The sequence below is a fragment of the Cricetulus griseus genome, chromosome 2 (genome assembly GCF_003668045.3).
Source record: "Cricetulus griseus strain 17A/GY chromosome 2, alternate assembly CriGri-PICRH-1.0, whole genome shotgun sequence".
NCBI classification, from domain to species: Eukaryota; Metazoa; Chordata; class Mammalia; order Rodentia; family Cricetidae; genus Cricetulus; species Cricetulus griseus.
In genome coordinates this window covers 282,792,453-282,813,468 of record NC_048595.1, presented here as the reverse complement: position 1 = coordinate 282,813,468, position 21,016 = coordinate 282,792,453, and the positions used below count along the sequence as shown (strand labels likewise).

At 42.6% G+C, this 21,016-nt stretch overlaps 1 protein-coding gene across 4 annotated transcripts in view; it reads left to right on the top strand.

The window, feature by feature from the left end:
* Syne1 (spectrin repeat containing nuclear envelope protein 1) overlaps positions 1 to 21,016 on the top strand; it is a 453,101-nt gene that overhangs the window by 308,747 nt on the left and 123,338 nt on the right. For 2 of the 4 annotated variants that reach the window (XM_035440411.1, XM_035440414.1), the window contains 5 exons: positions 2,185 to 2,379; positions 4,497 to 4,670; positions 10,953 to 11,144; positions 17,950 to 18,081; positions 19,608 to 19,720. In XM_035440411.1, coding sequence (XP_035296302.1) covers positions 2,185 to 2,379; positions 4,497 to 4,670; positions 10,953 to 11,144; positions 17,950 to 18,081; positions 19,608 to 19,720 — 806 coding nt within the window. Of the gene's footprint in view, positions 1 to 2,172; positions 2,380 to 4,496; positions 4,671 to 10,952; positions 11,145 to 17,946; positions 18,082 to 19,607; positions 19,721 to 21,016 lie in introns of all 4 variants that reach the window. The other 2 variants (XM_035440413.1, XM_035440412.1) reach the window with 1 other exon arrangement.

Here is a 21,016-nt window from a genome sequence, read left to right as displayed (position 1 = left end):
GTGCACACACACACACACACACACACACACACACACACACACACACACACACACACACACTGGGACCCTGTCTCAAAAAAACAAAACAAAATAAAACACCTTTAAAAGACACCACTAAAAAACTTCATTGTTAGGGAAAATGCTGGAAGAGCAGACAGTCCTCATAAGTAAGAGCAGGCATTTGTAATATACAGAACTAAAAGAAGCAGGCACCCAGCATTCAAAATGTTTGAGTAAGGCGTGTAGATAAGGATGACTCCAGTGGGGACCAGGCAGAGATGTAGCAGGCAGCTACAGAGGAGGTTTTACTCTTGAGTGTCAGTGGGAAATAGCAAAATAAAACTCCCTGGACTTTACTAGGAATCCAGGAGAAACTCAAATGATTCACAGAGCAGCTGGCAATGAGGTACTAAGCAAGGCTGAAAGTGAGCAGCTTCCTTTAAGTAGCAAGCTTATACACACAAACCAGTTTATTCACAGAAGAGGCAGGCCCAGGGCAGACATGTTTACATGTCAACAGTGTGGCTGGGAAGCCTGAAGCTAACCACAGGGAGTTCTGGGAAAGCATTATTTCCTAGTCAGGATGGTGGCAGCATGGAGGTATACAGCTTGTGAAGAACTAGGGGACCTCCATCCCCCCCCCCCCTTCCTGTCTAGGTCTATGTAATTCTGTCGATGTAGCAATCAGTTAAAATTCAGTTGGATGGAAAGAGGCATTTATTTTTCTTGTTGTTTTGTCTTTTAACATCATTGGCAGTACACTCTGAGGATGTACTACACTTACTGTGATACCTGCTGTCTGTGCAAGAGACTCGGACTAATGCCAACAAAGGTGTTACAAGAATCTGTGTTATTTCCCCAGGCTACCATCGCCTTTCCAGCAATGCCTAGTTTTATAACATGCTGTTCAATTTCTGAATAAAAGTTGCCCTCTGAAGACTCCTATCTTGGAAAAACTAAATAGAAGATAGGTAGATGGATATAGACAGATGACTGGCGTAAGGCTGGGGATGCACCGTTGATACAGTAACTGCCTAGCATGCCTGAGGCCCTGGGTCCAATCCCAGCACCAAATAAACAGGGAATTGGTGTGTGCCAGCATTCTTAGCACTGAAGAAATAGAGGGAGGAAGGCCAGAACTAAGGTCCCTTCTCACCTAGAGAGCTTCTGGGCAGCCTGAGCCACAAGAAACCCTGACTCAAAAACAAGAACAAAAACAAGGTTGGGTGTGGTGCTACACACCTTTAATTCCAACATTAGGGAGGGAGGTATCTGTGAGTTCTAGGCCAGCCTGGCCTTTGTAGTGAGTTTTAGCCTATCCAGGGCGGTATAGTAAGACTTTATCTCAAAAACAAACCAGACCAGAATTAAGGAACAGATAATGAGTTGGTCATTTCAAGGTTGTTTTCCTTTTAAGGGCAGGGCTGGGAGGCAGAATAGAGAAGGTGACATTCAGTAGTTACTTTAAATTACTCTTTTTGGGTAAGGATTTAAGGCAGAGAGAGCTCTGTTATCCTGTGTGTTGTAATCAGGCAGTTTAGGGAGAGGTTGTTAACTCTCAGTCCTTTCAGTATTGACACAAGCCTTGCTTTATATCTGGTGATAGGGAACTTCAGCATGGTGACTACTCCAATTTGGGTTTTTAATCTGGTGTTTTGTGGGAAGGAACCTATTCCAGAAAGTAGAGCATTCCGCAGTTGTTTAAAGATACATAATAAGATAGAGATGCCATTGAACCGTACAAGTTGAATGCAAGAGGCTGGGTTGGGGAGTGCCTTGGAGGTGGCCAGGGTCAGACAGCATTTGAAACCTTGAGAAGGGGCTCTGGAGAGATCCAGTGGCTTGGAAGTTAACTCCGAGAAACTTCTCATTTTAGAATTAGGTACAGAAGCAAGAGAATGTGGTCATACTTGAAGAATCCTCTCCTGTTTGAATGAGCCTATTGAAAATCAGAAATGCTCATTAATTTGCGCAACTCGATTTAAGTTACTAACATCCCCAGCATTCAAATCAGAACTGTCCCAGCATTCAGCTCCACCATGTCATTTTGAAAGTTCAGCTAGTAGCAGTCCTGATGGCTGGCCCAATCCTTGGCCTCGGAGTGAGTGTGTGATCTCTGCGGGTGTATGATGACAGAGCCTGGAGTCCTCAGTCAAGAGTGTGATTCCACAGTCTTCCCCACAGGCCCTGATGGACGAGGTGCAGATGCTCCAAGATGAGATTAATGGGCTCCAAGCATCTCTTGCAGAGGAGCTGGTGGCTGAATCTCCAGAGTCGGACCCTGCGGAGCAGTTGGCTCTGCAGTCCACACTTACTGTCCTGGCTGAGCGGATGTCCACCATCAGGATGAAAGCGGCTGGCAAGCGGCAGCTCTTAGAGGTAACTAGGGCCCTGGAAATGCTTCAGCTCCTGGGTCTGTATCAGGCTTTAGTATCTGTTAGCAGTTGTTCTGGATTTGTTGTTGTTTTAATTGGGTTTTGTTTCTGTTCTCTTTTTTTATATTTATTTTTTAAAGCTTTTACACACACACACACACACACACATACACACACACACACACACACACACACACACACACACACACACAGATATTGTCTGTTGAACACCTTTGCCCTCATACCTCCCTGTTCTCACCTTTTCTTATTTCCATTGGTCCCCATTGTCCCCTTAAAAGTTTTACTGCTACATTCATGTTGTATGTGTGTGTTTGTGATTTTATGTATTTGTGTAAGTATGGGAACCATGTGTGAGAGAATGCATACAGTATTTGTTTGTCTACAACAGGTGTAATTCACTTCATGTAATTACCTTTAATCATGTCAATTTTCTTATTAATGTTGTCATTATATTCTTCTTTATGGATGTAAGAAATTCCATTGTGTACACACATGTACTTATACACACACATACACGTACATACTCCACATTACGTTTTCCTTACCCAGTCTCCGTTGCTGGACACCTTGGCTGGCTCCATGGTTTGGCTACTGGAATCAAGTGAAAGTGTGCCATGATTTCCCAGGCCTAAGCACAGGATCCTAAGCATAGTCAAGGGTGTGTCTACCAATGTGCTCCAGATGGGAGGCAGGGAGAATGCAGAAGGCTGGTACTTGATGGACTAGAGCCCCATGGACAGGAATTATAGATTTGAGTAATGATTTGCTGTGATTAAATAAGAGTGTTCAATGATGGATAGAACTGATACTGCGAAGCATAAACCTGTCTATTCACTGTTAGCCAGTCCAAGCATACTAACACATAAAATAACTTTGCACTTCTGTTGTCAATGTTACTTGATTTAAATCTTATTTGGTAGGCAGATTTTATATATATGCTAAAAATCAGCTGTTCTTTTCATTACATATATTCTCTTATAACTATTGGCCTTGGCTTCTAGTGTCTCTGTATCATAATGTCCCCATTACACTTCTTATGCAAACTGAGTATTGTCTTATTTACTAATGATTATGTCATAATTAAATTTATGATGGCCCCATTGATGAAGATGTAGACTCTTTCTAAATTGACTAGTCACAAGACCAGTCAAATCATATATCTATTCTACATCAACTTAAAATGTGCTTTTTTTACTTACTAGTCTCCATGTTAAGATTTTAACTAAAAAATTATTATTATTGGGGCTACAGAGAGAAGTCAGTGGTTAAGAGCCCTGGCTATTTCTGCAGATAGGCCTGGGTTCAGTTCCCAGTGCACAGCTAGCTCTGGAATGTCCTCTGATAGCCTCTGCAGGTATTGCACACACATGGTACACAGACTTGTATGGGGAAAACAGTTTTACACATAAAATTAAATACATCTTTGAAATAATAATGGCAATTACTAATGATAGAATTTTTAAATGAGGTATTTGGAATGCCTGAAGTTAACTTCTTAATTCTGTCATATTACTTCTACTCTATGGAAAGCTTGTGTGATGTTTCAGGATAAGATTGGCTTGAATGTTTCAGCATGAACTATTTGCAATGGTTGAGAAAACTTGAGAGTCAGCATAAAACTTTGGGTTTCTGGTTTATTTCAACACAAGTACCACTGGCTGCTCCTTCCCACAGGATCAGCTGCCTACAGTGCTCCTTATTTATGTGGGATAGATGTCCTTTAGTCAGCTTCCATCCCTCATGCCAGAAATTGAGGTTAAATGTCTGTTGCCATCCACCAACTGTTTCGTGTCACTGTCTGGTTCTAATGCTTGGCTAATTTCCATCCTACCCACGACTGCCAGACCCTACAGGAATCTTGAGGATGCCTCATTCAACTCTGGGACACATCCATTTATTGGGGGAAGGGCATGGGGGGATCTTCACATAATAATGTAGAGACAGAGAACTCCTGAATTAGACTTCTGAGATGTGGCCTGAGTCTCGGTATTTGTTTTGTTTCCCAGCTGATTGTGTGTGTAGCCAGGGCTTATTGTATGAGATCTTCAAGCTCTCACTGCTCGATGCTCCCTCCAAGTTACTTTCTTCCTAATTCTCCAGGAGAAGCTAAATGACCAGCTGGAAGAGCAGAGACAGGAACAGGCCCTGCAGAGGTACCGCTGTGAGGCAGATGAGCTGGACCACTGGCTGTTGAACACAAAGGCCACACTGGATGTTGCACTTGGTACACCCCAGGAGCCCATGGACATGGATGCCCAGCTGGTGGACTGCCAGGTACAAAGAGCCTTTACAACAGTGGTTCTCAACCTGTGGGTCATGACCCCTGGGGGGTCGCATATCACATATCTGCATATCAGATATTTGCATTGATTCATAACAGTAGCAAAATTACAGTTATAGAAGATAATTTTATGGTTGGGGAGCACCACAACATGAGGAACTGTATTAAAGGGTTGCAGAATTAGGAAGGTTGAAATGAGTCTACATCATGAAGGACATTTTAAAAAATGCAGAAAACACACTGATCAGACGCTGGTATAGATCATATGAGTTTCCACAAGCTAGAGATTTTATATATTTACATAGTCAAAAAGCAACACATCACTAAAGCATAAATGAAATTCAAACCTGGAATTTTTTGTTGTTGTTGTTTTGCTTTTGTTTTTTCAAGACAGGGTTTCTCTTTGTAGCTTTGGAGCCTGTCCTAGAACTCACTCTGTAGACTAGGCTGGCTTCAGACTCACTGAGATCCACCTGCCTCTGCCTCCCAAGTGCTGGGACTAAAGGTATAGGCTACCACTGCCTGATTTGGAATTGCTTCTTGAAAAAACATAGTAGTATCTAATCTTTGGAAAAAAAAAAAACTCAGAGACTGGAGAGATGGCTCAGTAAAGAGTGATTGCTATCCTTCCAGAAGTCCCATTTTCAGTTCCCATCATCTGTATCAGGGACTCTCAGCCTGTAACTCCAGCTCCAGGGGTTCTAATGCCTCCATGGGTATCTACACTCATGTGCACACACACACATTCCCATAATTAAAAACAGTAAAAATAAGCTGGGCGGTGGTGGGGCATGCCTTTAATCCCAGCACTCGGGAGGCAGAGGCAGGCGGATCTCTGTGAGTTCGAGACCAGCCTGGTCTACAAGAGCTAGTTCCAGGGCAGCCTCCAAAGCCACAGAGAAACCCTGTCTCGAAAAACTGAAAAAAAAAAAAATAGTAAAAATGAAATTTTTGTTTAAAGAAAACTCCAGCACAACAGCTTACATTTCTAAGTCTGTACCTCAGGACTTAATAGCAAAGCTCTTTTCTTTTGTATTTTTTGAGTCTTAATTTGTAGCCCTGCTGATCTGGAATGCATTATGTAGAACAGTCTGCCTTAGGCTCATGCTAATTCTCCTGTCTCAGCCTTCTATATCCTAGGATTACAGGTATGCACTGCCCATAATACCGGTGTGCTCTATCATACCCACTTTACTTTTGTCTTTCTTGAAAGAGATTCTCAGAAAGGTAGAGTAGGTCAGCCTGGGGTGCATGGCATTCTTGCCTCCCTCCATCCCCAGTGCTGGGATTGCACGTGTCATTGCCAAGCCTGTTGTGACTTGCATTTCGGTGTTGTGACTACCATTTTAGAAGATTGTAGATACCTGAATATTTATGGTGTCTATACTTAGTGGCTAAAAAAAAAATAATAAACTCAGAAGAATTAGTATGATTGAGACAAACTGAAATAAATGTAATTGGAAGCCTCAACAGGTGCTCAGTTGCCATTTGAACCTATCTGCACATGGTTCTTGAGAAATTTCAACAACCAACATCATTAGGAAAACAGTGTGCCTTAAAGTTCTGTCAGTCTCAGACAAATGGTTTCCTTCCTTCCTTCCTTCCTTCCTTCCTTCCTTCCTTCCTTCCTTCCTTCCTTTCTTCCTTCGTTCTCTCCTTCCCTCTTTTTTCCTTCCTTTCTTCTTTTCTGAAGAAGTAACAGAGATTAAATTTAGGGCCTCATGTGTGCTGGGCAAGGCCTCCACCACTGGGCTACAACCCTACCTGCACACAAAGGTTTTTTCTTATGTTTTATGGATACTTGTGCTGGTTTCTTACTATTGCAACAAAATCTGTGAATCATCAACTTAGAAAGAAGAAAGGGTTGTGTCCAAACTGTTGAGAGGCTTCATGCATGCATTCTAGCATTGATTTAGACGGCACAGTGCATCACGATGGGGGCACATGGAAGAAGCCTGCTCATCCCATTGCTTGGAACAAAAGAGAAAGAGAAAGATAAGCATCCATGATCCACTTAAACAAGGCATCTAAAATCCCCCACAAGACCTCACTTCATAAAGGTTTCCATCACTTTTGACTAGCACCAAGCTGGGTCTAAGCTCTTGATATACCAGCCTGTAAGAGACATTCCAGGTCTAATACAGCAAGAAACAGTGAACTCGAATGTGCCTATCACAAAACTGCATAATTACACTTCACATATTACACTTCACATGAGAGTAAAATACACTTGAAGTCTGTTATTGAAGGGGCTGGGGAGATGACTCAGCAGTTAAGCGTGCTTGTTCAGAGTACCTGAGTTCAATTCCAAGGCCACATGCAATGGCTCCCTCCCATCTGTAACTCTAGTCTTAGGGGATCTGATGCCCTCTTCTGGCCTCATTGGGCACTATTTGCAAGTGGTACACAGACATACATGCAGGCAAAACCCTTACACTAAAGGAATGAAATGAAAAAAAATTGTGTGGTGATATATTGTTTATGATTTATTAAAGTCAACGGAGATCAAAATAGCAAAGCAGTCATACTAGTTAGCTATAGAAGCTAGCTGGTGGTGGTACACACCTTTAATCCCAGGACTCAGGGTTAAGAGGTAGATGGTTCTCTGTTAGTTCAAGGCCACATTGACTACACAAAATTGATCCAGTCTTAAAAGAAACAGTTTACACAAATGTGGTCTCAGCACTTGGGATCACATGCCTTTAATCCCAGGACTCATGAAGACAGGAATAGGGTATCAGATCTGGCATTCATACTCCAGCCACATTGATGATAGGAAGGCATACATTCTCCAGCGATGCTGAAGAGAGGCAGCAGTCTGAGGCTTGGTGGAGACAGGATCAGCCTTTTCAGCTGGGTAGAGGTAAGATCTACTGGCTTGGCTACTGTGATCTCCAGTGGCTTTAATAAAACATAAATTGTAACTAGAGGATTCCAGAAAACCCTACCCAATCTACATATCTCACCTATATGGCATCAAAAGAGACCTTCCAATAGCATTAGCTAATTAAGTCTACTTTCTTTTTGTATGGTATACCACAGTGGTCTTTCTTATTCATATTTTCAGGCTTATGATTGATGTTGGGTCCTTATCACTTAAATTCCTCTGTATGTGTCAGCAGTTCTGTTCTCTGGCCTGATGGTGGAGACTGAGGAACTAGATGGGAGCATTTCCTATTACTCTAAGTTGAGGCATGCATCTATTTTAAATGTTTTCTTTTAGGGCTTAAAATTAACACTCAAATTAGTATTTCAGACCTGCGTGATATTGTCTTTGCCACCCCCACTTTTAGGTATATCCATTTTCAGAGAAATTCACAAGCCTGCAATATAGTTGACATTATTCTGACAACACAGCTCAGGATATTTATAAAGTAGCAGAATGTGTTTTCATAGTATTTAAGGAACTAAAAGCATATGGCATTGAAACTAAGCAAACTAATCAAATTGATTTTCCAGATCTAATATTTATTTTACATCTTTAAAATACAGACATCAATACAGTTAAAATCTAGACCCTAGAAAGTTAAAATTTAATATGAAAATGTTGAAGAAAATCTTATGAATTTAAAATCTAGAATTAAACCATTTGCTTCATAATTATAATTGGCTGTCACATGGGATTGGAGTCACATGATGGACATAGTAGTGTATAACTTTAATCCCAGCATTTGGGAGACACAAGGAGGATCTCTAGGAGTTGAAGACCAGCCTGGTCTACATGGAGAGTTCCAGCCAGCCAGGGCTACATTCTGAGACCCTGCCCCAGGAGAAAAAAGAAGAGGAATTGGAGCCATACACATGACTTTTGTGGACTTGGAGACTTTGCTAATGTGAGGCCCTTTTTCCTGTGGTGAAAAGGACCCTGTATACTTATAAAATCTGCATTGAATTCATTATTACATTAATGTTCTTCTCTTTTGTTTCCTTTCCTTTCCTTTTGTAATAAGACTTCATATAGCCCAGGCTTGAACAACTACATATTCTCCTGACTCCACACCCTGAACCTACACTGCCACACCGTTTTATTCCATGGTGACATTCACACCCAGAGACTCATGCATGCTAGCATCCCTAGACTCTTTTTATTTTTTTATATTTATTTATTTATTTATTATTTTTTTATTTTTTGGTTTTTCAAGACAGGGTTTCTCTGTGTAGCTTTGGATCCTATCCTGGCACTTGCTCTGGAGACCAGGCTGGCCTTGAACTCACAGACATCTACCTGCCTCTGCCTCCCAAGTGCTGGGATTAAAGGCGTGCACCACCAACGCCCAGCCTACTCTTTTGATTTTAAAAAGAAAATAAAAGTAAACATTTTCTTGGGTTTTAAAAGGTATTATGGACACTCGGTGTGATGCCAGATCAACCCTTCCCTGCAATATATGCAGTGCTCAGAAATAATCCATCAGACATCATCCTTTAGTCCCCATTTTACTGAAAGTTTTGCTCTTTAATTGATTTTACTTATTTGGTATGAAATCTTATTTTTAAGAGTTGATGGAATGGCAATAATCTCCATTTCCTAGAGGGAAATAAAATATTTTGTAATTAGTAAATTATCTGATTGGACAACAACTATGGCCTTGTTTTTTGTTTTTCTTTTAAAGATTTATTTATTTATTATGTACAGTTTTCTGTCTGCATGTATCCCTGCAGGCCAGAAGAGGGCACCAGATCTCACTACAGATGGTTGTGAGCCATCATGTGGTTGCTGGGAATTGAACTCAGGACCTCTGGAAGAACAGACAGTGCTTTTTACCTCTGAGCCATCTCTCTAGCTCTGTTTTTTGTTTTTCTTTCCTTTTTTTTTTGTTTTCTGGAGTTTTGTTTTTTTTTTCATTAAGTGCTGTTTTATTTTAAGATTTTATTTATTTGTTATGTATACAACATTCTGCCTCCATGCCAGAAGATTTCATTGGATGGTTGTGAGCTACCATGTGGTTGCTGGGAATCGAACTCAGGACCTCTGGAAGAGCAGCCAGTGCTCTTAACCTCTGAGCCATCTCTCCAGCCCATGTTTTTTGTTTTTCAAGACAGGGTTTTTCTGTGTATCTTTGGAGCCTCTCCTGGCACTCAATCTGTAGACCAGGCTGGCCTCAAACTCACAGAGATCCGCCTGCCTCTGCCTCATAAGTGCTGGGATTAAAGGCATGAACCACCAAAGCTCAGCCAACTATGGCCTTGTTTTAAGGTTTTATTGCTGTGTAGAGACATCATGACCATGACAATTCTTATAAAGGAAAACATTTAATTGTGGTGGCTCACTTACAGCTCAGAGTTTTAGCCCATTATTGTCATGGTGGGAGGCATGGCAGCATGCAGGCAGACATGGTGCTGGAGAAGGAGCCCAGAGTTCTATATCTGGATCTACAGACAGCAAAAAGAGTGACAGTAGGCCTGGCTTGAACATTTGAAACCTCAAAGCCCACCATCCAGTGATGACACACTTCCTCCAGTAAGGCCACACCTACCGCAACAAGGCCACACCTCCTAATAGTGCCACTTCCTGTGAGTCTGTGAGAACCATTTTCTTTCAGAATATCACAGACCTCCATTTCAAAGAGTTTAGAGGCAAAGGACATAAAAACAACACGATTTACGAGGAAAATAGAGTAGCCTGGCCCATTTTGTTTATTTATTTCTAGTCTTTTGTTTTTTGGGTTTCATAAAAGATCTTACTTTAAAAGAAGGAGGTTATTTTTCATTTCTTTTTTGTTCAGTCTCAATCCCTGAGGGAGAACTCCAAGATTTGCGGTAGAAATGAAGAAACTACTTTAAAATGTAAAATCAAAGCTGTGTCATATTTTTAAAAAGAAGATGAGGGGGGGACAAGAAGAGGAGGCTGAGACAACAGGATGGAAAGTCCTTAGGCATCCTGGTCTTCAAAATCAATGTGTTGAAACTGACAAGGAAGAAGTTTATTGTGTAATAATTTTGCTAACATTGGTAATCCAATTCTAAGATAAGAGGAATAATAATGGCATAACATTCTGGCAGTGACCCTTTCTTTGTGTTTGTTGGCTATACCATTAAATGTGTTTTCCATATGTCTTTTTCAATTATCTTTAATTATAAAGTATCTAATTTTTCAAAAAAAAAGGAAAGGTAAGAAGTACACGTAATCCCCCCCCCCAAAGCACATGCCCTATTCTTTAAAGTTAAAAAAGCCAGAGGCACCTGCTTGTGTGCTAAGTGACTATTGAGGGTTGTTTGGAAGCAGTCTCCAGGGCCTGGCAAGATGTGACAGTTTTGCCCTTGTCCTCTCGTTGCAGAACATGCTCATGGAAATAGAACAGAAGGTGGTGGCTCTGTCACAGCTGTCTGTGCACAACGAGAACCTGCTGTTGGAGGGCAAGGCTCATACGAAAGATGAGGCAGAACAGCTGGCAGGGAAGCTGAGGATGCTCAAAGGGAGCCTCCTGGAGCTGCAGAGGGCCCTGCATGACAGACAGCTCCACATGCAGGTGAGTGAGTAAACACTGCTGCCCGAAGCCTGGGCTGAGGCAGCATTTGGGACATGCTCACCACTCTGTAAGTGACAGTGCTGGCAGAGAGAAACTGTTGGAGGCAGAAGCACTCATAGGTATGCACCTGCTTTCACTAACACTTCAGCTATCTGTTCATTTGCATTCTGCCTCTGGCCTGGGTTTCCAGCTAGGCCATTAACACTGATTGACGACATAGATGTGAGGATGTAGTTCTGCTATGACAATTTGCATTCCTTTTGGATTCTTCTTACAGTTCACTCTCTAGATGTTTTCAGACAGTTTTGTGTAGTTTGGGCATTCAAGTCCCCCCTTATGACAAGTAAAGGAATCTTCCCACTGCAGTAACATTGTGACTTCTGACAGTCAGATTTATTTTACATTGCCGGATTTTATTTACGTTTTCTGGACATTGTTTACCTGGCCTACCTCTCAACTTTCTTTTGATTTCACTTCTCTATGTCCTTACATTTTAGATTTTTCTATTATATAGAAGAACATCAGACTCTAGTCATCGGTCCACACTCCTTCCCTCCCTCCCTTCCTCCCTCCTTCCCTCCCTCTCTTCTTTCTTTCCTTCTTTCTTTTTTTCTCTCCACCCCCCCCCCCGACAGTGTTTTTGTGTGTAACAGCTCTGGCTGGCCCTACGGAACTCACTTTGTACACCAGGCTAGCCTCAAACTCACAAGATCCGCCTGCCTCTGCCTCCTGAGTGCTGTGATTAAAGGTTAAAGGCGTGCACCTCCAGGCTCTGCCTCACACTTTTAAAGGACACGTTTAACCCATTTAAATTAGTTGTGATAGATGACTTATGTGAACTTTTACTTTACACTATTTGTCCCATCCTCCCCCTCTCTCTCCCCTTCTCTTAAATAGAGTCTTGCTCAGTAGCTGTGTAGCCCGGAACTCACTGTGTAGAACCCATTGACGAAGTGAACAGTGCGTGTGTGCATGTGTGCACGTGCACGTGTGTGTGTGTGTGTGTGTGTGTGTGTGTGTGTGTGTGTGTGTGTATGAATGAACATTCCAGCCAAAGGGAAAGCCAGTGTGAAGACTGCCAGATAGGATTACACCTGGTCTGCCCAAAGCTGGTAAGCTGGTATGGCTGGAGTGGAGTAACGGGAACAAATGAAATTAAATTATGTCTTAAGTGGTTTAGTTTGCTCTAGCAAAACTTTCCCTAACTGAGCAGTTTATAAACAGAAAACACAGTGCATACTGTTCTACAATCTGAGTGTCTCAGATGAAGATGCCAGATAGCGTCTAGGATCTGCTGTCAGGGATCTTCTCTTGAGGGAAATGCTCAGAGGTAGCATTCCTCCCTGTGTCCTGTGTGGAGAGGGTCTCATATGGCATTTCTCCCTGCGACCTCCTGTGGAGGGAGAGGCTAGCTGTCTTTCTGGGCTCTCTTTTATAACAAAGATAACTTCAATGGCAGTCATCTCCCAAGGTTCTGCCACTTAGTATCACAGCAGGGTTCAGGCTTCAGTAATAGTAAAGGACCTGGGACAGCATCACTGGTGTCCTAGAGTCTTTAATCTTAACTGTGAGAGAAGTGAAAGGCCACTGTTGGGGACTAGAGGAGTGACATGATAATAAGTCTATACCCACAGTTGGACTACTACGGTAGAAGCTGAAGGACAAATAAGAGGCAGTCGTGGCACAGGGCATGGAGGCACAGGGAGCCCTCCCCTCCTCTCCCCTTCCCTTTCCATCCCCCCCCCTCCTTTCTTTCCTCTACCTTCCCATCCTTCTGCTGGTCCCTTATGCCAGGATCAAATGCCCTGTGGATCTCAGCATCCACTGTGCCCCTGAGCTGCACTCTTAACCCATGTTTCTCAATGCTCTTGTGTATATGTGGAGTATAATACCTGTTGTCCCATTTATTTGATTTTGTTGTTTTACAAAGCGAGCTGGCATTGGTATCAGCGAAGACCCAATCTCTCCCTTTCTCCCAGACAGACAGACATGAAGAAATGCAGACTTAAGGACAAGTGAAAATATTTCTTGGTTTACAAGGTGTATATCTTCATAAGAGGCTTAGGTCATTTTTCATACAACGTCACCTGTGGAAGGAGGTCCGTAGGTGCTATATAAAACAGCAAATTGTGGTCCTGGAGAGATGGCTCAGTGGTTAAGAGCACTGGCTGTTCTTCCAGAGAAATCCAGTTCAATTCCCAGAACCCACATGGCAGCTCGCAACTGTCTCTTAACTCCAATTCTAGAGTACCCAACACCCTCACACAGACACACATACAGGCAAAACACACATGCGCATAAATAAATGTTAAGAACCCAAATTGCCTTATGAAGAAGTGGTTCATCTTGGGTTTAGCATTTCCCAATTCTCACTGCTCTTCCAAGGAGTATTTCAGGAAGAAAAGTGGGGACTGTTCTACTTTTCCAAAACAAACATCCCAGGTGGCCCCACCCTGTGAGTCTCTAGTGACAGAAACCACACTTCTTCCTCCCTAGGCAGAAGGGAAAGCCATTATCAGACCCCTGGAAAGCAGTTTCCAGGCTTGCATTCCTCCTGCCAGGACCACCTCACCCCAGGGGAAAGAGCTGAAATAGGAACTGGATTATTAGTCTTCTTTGCTTGCTGAGGGTCAAGTCAGCTTTTAAAATGACGATGTGAGTCAGAAAAATCCACTAAAAAACAGCAGATATAACAACACAGAAAACACATTCTAAGGGACAGTTTTTTGATGCTGTCATTTTTTCTTTAATTTTCATCGGAAACTGTGGACTTGCTTAGTCAGACAGATGAATTCTTAGAATTTGAAGGTCCATCTGTGCATATAAACAGTGGTGAGGGCTCACATTCCAACTGTTGGTTTGTTTTTTTCTTTTCTTTTTTACAAGCCCAAGCTTTCTGAGGTAATTTGAAAGAAACAGTGACAGTCCACCGAGAACAACTCGTAGAAGTATGCATGAGTTCTGAGTCTTGAAGGGAGGGGATCTTCTGGATGGATTCTGGGAAACGGACCTTGACTGAATTAAATAGCAGAGAGGAAGTGGCCTGGATCCCAGGAGGGAAGATAAAGAAGGTCATGGCCTCCAAGACCAGTACTTTGTAGCTGTAGCTGAAATGGCTGTGATTGGGGACTTCATTCTGGTGTGCTGACTCCTTGGGGAGTGCCACTGTATGTCTCATTGTCATTCTGCAAGATTTCTAAGTTGCTGTTTCTCTCTTGCCTTCATGAGCCAGGCTCTCTGACAGCTCATGCTGCAATGGTGGTACTCCCGCAATGGTGATGCTCCTGAAATGGTGGTGCTCCCACAATGGGGTGCTCCTCTGTCTCCTGTGCCAGCAGCCCACTCCCCTAAACTCATAACTTTCCAGAAAATCACTATTTATCACTGGGAGGAATTTCTTGGAAGGAGGGATGTTGTTAGTGAGGTGTGGTGAGTCACCCACTATGAGCACATGGCTTGCAAGATACAAATAGCATCTTTTAGACTAAGGGCGTCCGTACTGCTCTACCTGATCCAGCGTCTCTAGTTGGCAAGCTGCATTCTGCTAAGGAAAAGGAAGTGCATGCCCAGCACATAGGAGCTCACATGGGGATGTCGAATATGCCTTCTACATTTGATGGCTTGCTTCATTGTACCAAAGGGGCGGAGACAAAGATGACAGTCTTGTCATCTCAGTCATTTCTCTGTTGTCTTACCATCACTGTGATGAAACACCATGACCAAAAGCCACTTGGGGACAAAAGGGCTTATTTAATTTATGCATCCTGAATCACATTTTATCATGGAGGGCAGGGACTTAATCAGGACAGGAACCTGGAGGCAGGAACTGATACAGAGGCCATGAAGCAGTGCCTGTTACTGGCTTGTTCTTCATGGCTTGATCAGCCTGCTTTATTGTAGCACTCAGAACCACTAGTCCAGTGATGGCACTATCCACAGTGGGCTGGGCCCTCCCACAGCCATCACTAATTAAGAAAAATTCCTCACAAATTTGCTTACAGCCTTATCTTAGGAAGGTATATTTTAGGAAGACTTTTTTTTTTCCCTGATTGGGGTTTCTTCTCCTCAAGATGACTCTAGCTTGTGTCAAGTTGACATAAAACTAGCTGGCAAAACTATGAGTCATGAGACTGGAGGAAAGAAAACACAAGTATAGAAAACCAAAGCTCTTTCCCTGGAATGGTGAGTTACAATGCTGAAACGAAGAGAGAAAGCATGGCCTCCATCCTACTTGTGTGGACCAAAGGACAGTGGCTCAGCTCTCTACCTCATCAGATTGTAGGCATGGTAGCGTCTTCCGTGCTGATGTTCTCAGTTATGTTTCTATGTGGGGGCATGGTTGAACTATAGCTGTTCCCTAGTTCTGGGATACCCTCCCCTAGTTCTGTGCCAGGTTTCTTAGTTTTCCATGCTCCCTGCAGCTGTCCTCTGAAAAATGCTCTCTGAGCAGCCTAACAAGCCTTTCCATCTCTTTCTGTTCCTTGCCCCCTCTCCCTCTCTTCTGGCACTTGTATATAACCCAGCCTTTCTTGGAGGTTGGTCAGTTGTCTGCATCCCCTTGTCTGGCTGCTTCTTTGCAAAGAACACTGGCCTCCAAGATCAGAATCTCATGCATATTTATTTAATGAATGAAAGGTTTATAAAGAAACCATCTGATCTATCCCTTCACATATAAATATGGTTGAAAAGAAAGAAAGGCTTTGACTCTCAACTAGTCTCAGTGTAATGCATGGGACTAGTCAGACTTTTCCCATCCCATTAGAATAATGAGGCAAGAAGGCTGCCTGGGTGATGAGTAACTGCCTTCTTGCTTTTTCCCTAGCCAAGCTTTACCAAGGCAGCAATGAAGCAGAGGGTGGGTGGGGTAGTCATGGCATAAAGGGAGGAAGCAGCATGTTTTAAGATTGTCACTTGTAACTATCACACCAAGTCCCTTTAAAATCCCCCAGGTAATTTGTTGAATTTGTTAGATGCAAGCACTGTGCTTGAAGTTGATTGACACTTCATTATGCTACTTTTCATGGCACTGAAAAACTCTTGTTTGAACAGGACCTATTTATTATTTGAGGGGTTGACAGGGTAGGGTGGGGTGTGTTCCTCTGTTATGTAGCCCTGGCTGTCCTGGAACTTGCTATCTAGAACAGGCTGGTCTTGAACTCAAAGAAATCTGTCTTTCTTTGCCTCCAGGATATTAGGAGCTATTTGTTATACAGAAGTATATAAATAGATTTTTTGAATACCAGACATTCACAAATCAAGAGTTCTAGAATTAATTCAAGCCTGGGGGACTCATAGGCAGAGCCAAAAGTCCCCCTTTGCTTTCTTTCTTTATACGTTTATTTTACAAGCTTTTTATATTTTTAATTTTTAGAGCTTTTTACATTTTTACTTAATCTTTGAAACTTTCAAACATGTATACAATGTACAATATTTCTGGATCATGTTTAGTTCTTACTCCCCTTCTCAGCTGCCCCTCCCAACTTGATGTCCTGGTTTTTGTTTTTTGTTTGTTTTACTTTTTATTTATACTTTAACCTACCAAATCCAGTTACTGCTGCCTTCTTATGAAATGAAGTGTTGTCGAAGGTGGGGTGGGTCAAGGCTTCCTCTCTCTTGAAGCACTTTGGGGATGGTTCTGGTGGTTGGCCACTTCCTGCAACTCTTGAAAGACAAGTTGAAGGAGTGGGGGTGGGGTGGGGAGGAGGGGCGTAGAGGAGTTCAGCCAGCTTGGAAGCTCTTGTTGCATGTTACTGAGCATCCCAGCACTGTGACTAGATGCCTGACAGAAACAACTTCAGAGATGAAAGATGTGTTTTTGCACACGTTTTCAGACATTTGGCTCCATGACCTGATGTTAACATTAGTGACACTGTGGCCTATGGGCATGACAAGGCCAAGCTTTTCAACTCAGGCAAGCAAAAAACAAAAACAAAAACAAAAACAAAAACAAAACAACAAAAACAAAAACAAAAACAAAAACAAAACAAAGCAAAAAAACCAGAGAGAATAGTAGGATGGGGCCAGGACCAAGATATGCCCTTCAAATGCCACCAATGACCGTCTTCCTGTAACTGGGCTGCTTTTTGGTTGGTTTCATCACTTCCTAATTGTCTTTTTAGATTTTGAATCCGTGAGTGGATTAAAACTATGGCTGGGGACGGAGCATTCATGATCTAGACACATGGAGAAGAATGCCTTACTATTCCTCCCGTGTGCTCTCCAGCCAGCCAAGTTGACAGTCACGATTAACTATCATGCTTTGCTTGTCCTGAATTCTAGAATGTCAACCTAGCTGTGGGCTAGGCATTGGTCTCGTTGGTTGGCAACCTTCTAGAAAACTTTTTGAGAAGCAAGTACTTGCTATTGTAACCATTGTGGATACCACATGACCTGGACAGATGGTGGCAGGGCAAAGCTTTTAGAGGAAGGATAGCAAATTTTGACATGTAATGATTATCTGGGTAACATTTTGTTTTTGTGTGACTTTAAAAATTTCATAAAAGGGTTGTTTTATACTTTTTGTGAAAAAATTGGAAAAAAATATTTGATGACTACTTTGGAAAAAGATGGGCTTCCCTGTAAATACTTCTGGGCATGACCATCTGTTTATTCTTCTTGTTCCTAAAAATGTCACAACTTAGATGGGCTTGGTGTTACTGTCTTTTAAAAATATGTGGTGTCATGTCCAAATGGCAGTGGTTTGAAGTCTATACAAACCACACTAGAGGAGTCCTGTATCCACAGGGGTGAGCTTTTCCCGTGGGTGGCATGGCCCTCAATCCTCATCTTATTCCATTCAAAGCAGGGAGCTACACAAGAGAAAGAAGAGAGCGATGCTGACCTCACAGCCACTCAGAGCCCTGGAGTACAGGAATGGCTGGCCCAAGCCCGTACCACACGGACCCACCAGCGGCAGAGCAGCCTCCAACAACAAAAAGTAAAGCATTTTCTACTTTCCTCTACATGGTAGTTCTGTTATTAGAAGAACTTGAGGGGTGGATGTTTCTATAGCCAAGATTTTTTTCTACAGATTTTTTTATTTGAATTAGAAACAAGATTGTTTTACATGACAATCCCAGTTCCCTCTCACTCCCCTCCTCCCCTTCCACCTCCCCCCAACTAAAACCCTACCTATCTCATATTCTTTCTGCTCCCCAGGGAGGGTGAGGCCTTCCATAGGGTGTCATCAGAGTCTATCATATCCTTTGGGATAGGGCCTAGGCCCACCCCCCATGTGTGTCTTGGCTCAGGGAGTATCCCTCTATGTGGAATGGGCTCCCAAAGTCCACACCTATGCTAGGGATAAGTACTGAACTACTACAGGAGGTCCCGTAGATTTCCGAGGTTTCCTCACTGAAACCCATGTTCCTGGGGTCTGGATCAGTCCCATGCTGGTATCCCAGATATCAGTCTGGGGACCAAGATCCCCGATGTTCAGGTCAGCTGTTTCTGTGGGTTTCACCAGCCTGGTCTGGACCCCTTTGCTCTTTACTCGTCCTTCTCTGCCACTGGATTCCAGTTCACTTCAGTGATTAGTTGTGGGTGTCTGCTTCTACTTCCACCAGTTTATAGCCAAGATTTTTATGAATGTAGTTTTGTTTTATTTTCAATTCTGGGAATGGAAACCAGGCCAAGCAAGTGCCCCATTGGATAACCTCCCTAGCATCATCACAGTTCTTCACTGATTGACTTTATCTTGTCTCTGAATGAAGCAGGACATACTAGCCATTTTGGCATGCGTCTCCATAACTGATGGGATGGTGGGATGGCTGGTCAATGTCAAGCTGGCATGTGTTTAAGGTTACACCATATGGTTCAGCTGTAACCTGCCTCCTCAGGGACACTTTGCTTTGTGATTTGACCTCGTTTGCATCTATTCTATAATAATTAGAAAAAGCCCCAGGGAGGCCTACGAGAATGGGCAAAGCTCTGAAATATATACATTTTCTTAAAGAAATGAAATGTGTTTTTTACTTTCGAGTAGATAGACACCTCATGAGATCAGATCGTAGATGGTTATGATACAAATGATTGCTGTTGATTAATTTGTTTGAAGACACTAACTCTGTGTAAAAGGCACACTTAAGTTTTTCACTTGTCAAATGTGAACTTAAACAAATTTACTGTGAATGAGGAAAAGGTCAAATCAGATCCGCTGACAATGCAGCTAATAAAGTGGAAGACTGTCTCCATGTTTTAGGGAGTCTGTCCTGGCTACTCAAGACAGCATTGACTTGGACAGGAAGGAACATAGTTCACCACACGGGGGCACTATTGTCCAGCGAAAAATTTCTGTTCCTGTTGCCTTTTCCATATACTCAGAGCAGGGGAATTTGCCTACTTCATGCTTTTTACACCGTGCACGGGTTTACAGTCATTCCAGATGTTCTGTAGATAGACAGTGATTGGCAACAGTCCTCTGAAGTGACAGCAGTGTTTGTGTTTGTGTTTGTGTTTGTGCAGGAGTTCGAACAGGAGCTAGCTGAGCAGAAGAGCCTTCTCCGCTTAGTAGCCAGTCGAGGAGAGGAGATTCTCACCCAGCATTCCACAGCCTCAGAGGGCTCAGGCGGCCTTGGGTATGTTTTGAAAGTCTGCAAGCTTGTCTTCTTGTTGTGTTTCCCTGTTGCTTGAAAAGCTGAGCAAATCTTGCTTCAGTTACTTACCAGTCTTGCACGCAAAGTGCTCACCCCTTTCACTCTGAGACAGTAAACGCACCTGCATGGCCAGGCATTTTGTTGTGTGGATAGAAAAATGGCTAGTAATGAGGACCAACGAGTTTACCTTCCTGGATGCCCCCCACATCCAGCCCCAGGGACAACCGTTTTCTGAATCAAATGGTAAATATGATATCAAATTGGATCTATGGTGTTTCTTAGTGGTGACTATACTTGAGCACGGAACATTTTCCCCTCAATAACCCACCTGAGACTTCCTTTAAAAAAAAAATCCGATATGTGTACAGCTAAAGTGATATGACTCTGTGACAGGTCTCTCCCTATAATTTCTCCGTGGAAAGTTTCTGAGCCCAGGGACCTGGCTTGGAGTGGACACTTTGAAAGTCTTACATATGGAAAGATAAAATATTAGAAAAGAAAAAGTAGAGTATTTGCAAGGTGGAAAGATGAAGGGACTGGAGCTAGGGACAGACCTGTATTTTGAGCCACTCACCTTGGGCCTTGGCTTGCTTATTAATACAGTTAGAATAATAAGCAGCAACCAGCATTGCAAAAACATTTTGATAATGATACAAAGAAAAACTCCTTTTAAAATCTGAGCTACCCCCACCCCCTTTTTGAGATAGGGTTTCTCTGTGTAGCCCTGGTTGTCCTGGAACTCACTCCGTAGACCAGGCTGGCCTCAAGCTCACAGAGATCGACCTGCCTCGGGCTCCTAAGTGATGTGATTAAAGGCGTGTGCCACCACCAAAGCACTAAAACACTTAAAAAAAAAACCCAAAAAACAAAAAAACCTGTGTGCCCATATGTTGCCTGTGCTTGTGTTTCTTATTTTCAGCAGAAATAACATGAGAGAGAATATGTTAGAACGATATTATAAGATATTACTTATAATGCCAAATAATCAGAAAGGCAGGAGTACCTATGAGCATCAAGGAAAAAAAAATGTGCATACCTGCAATCTTAACAAAATGATAGCATCAGAAATCAGACAAGTGGCAACTAAGGGACAATGTGACTTAAATCAGCAGATGTGGGGACCAAACTCGTTTTGTAGTTTAGTCAACAGGGACACTGTACTTCTGAGTGTCAATACATCCGGGTATCATGGAATACAGCATTTTTACACTTAGGTCACCCCAAAACTGTGGAAGTTGTGTTAAATCGTAAGAGAGCTAAGACAATCACTACTGTTCA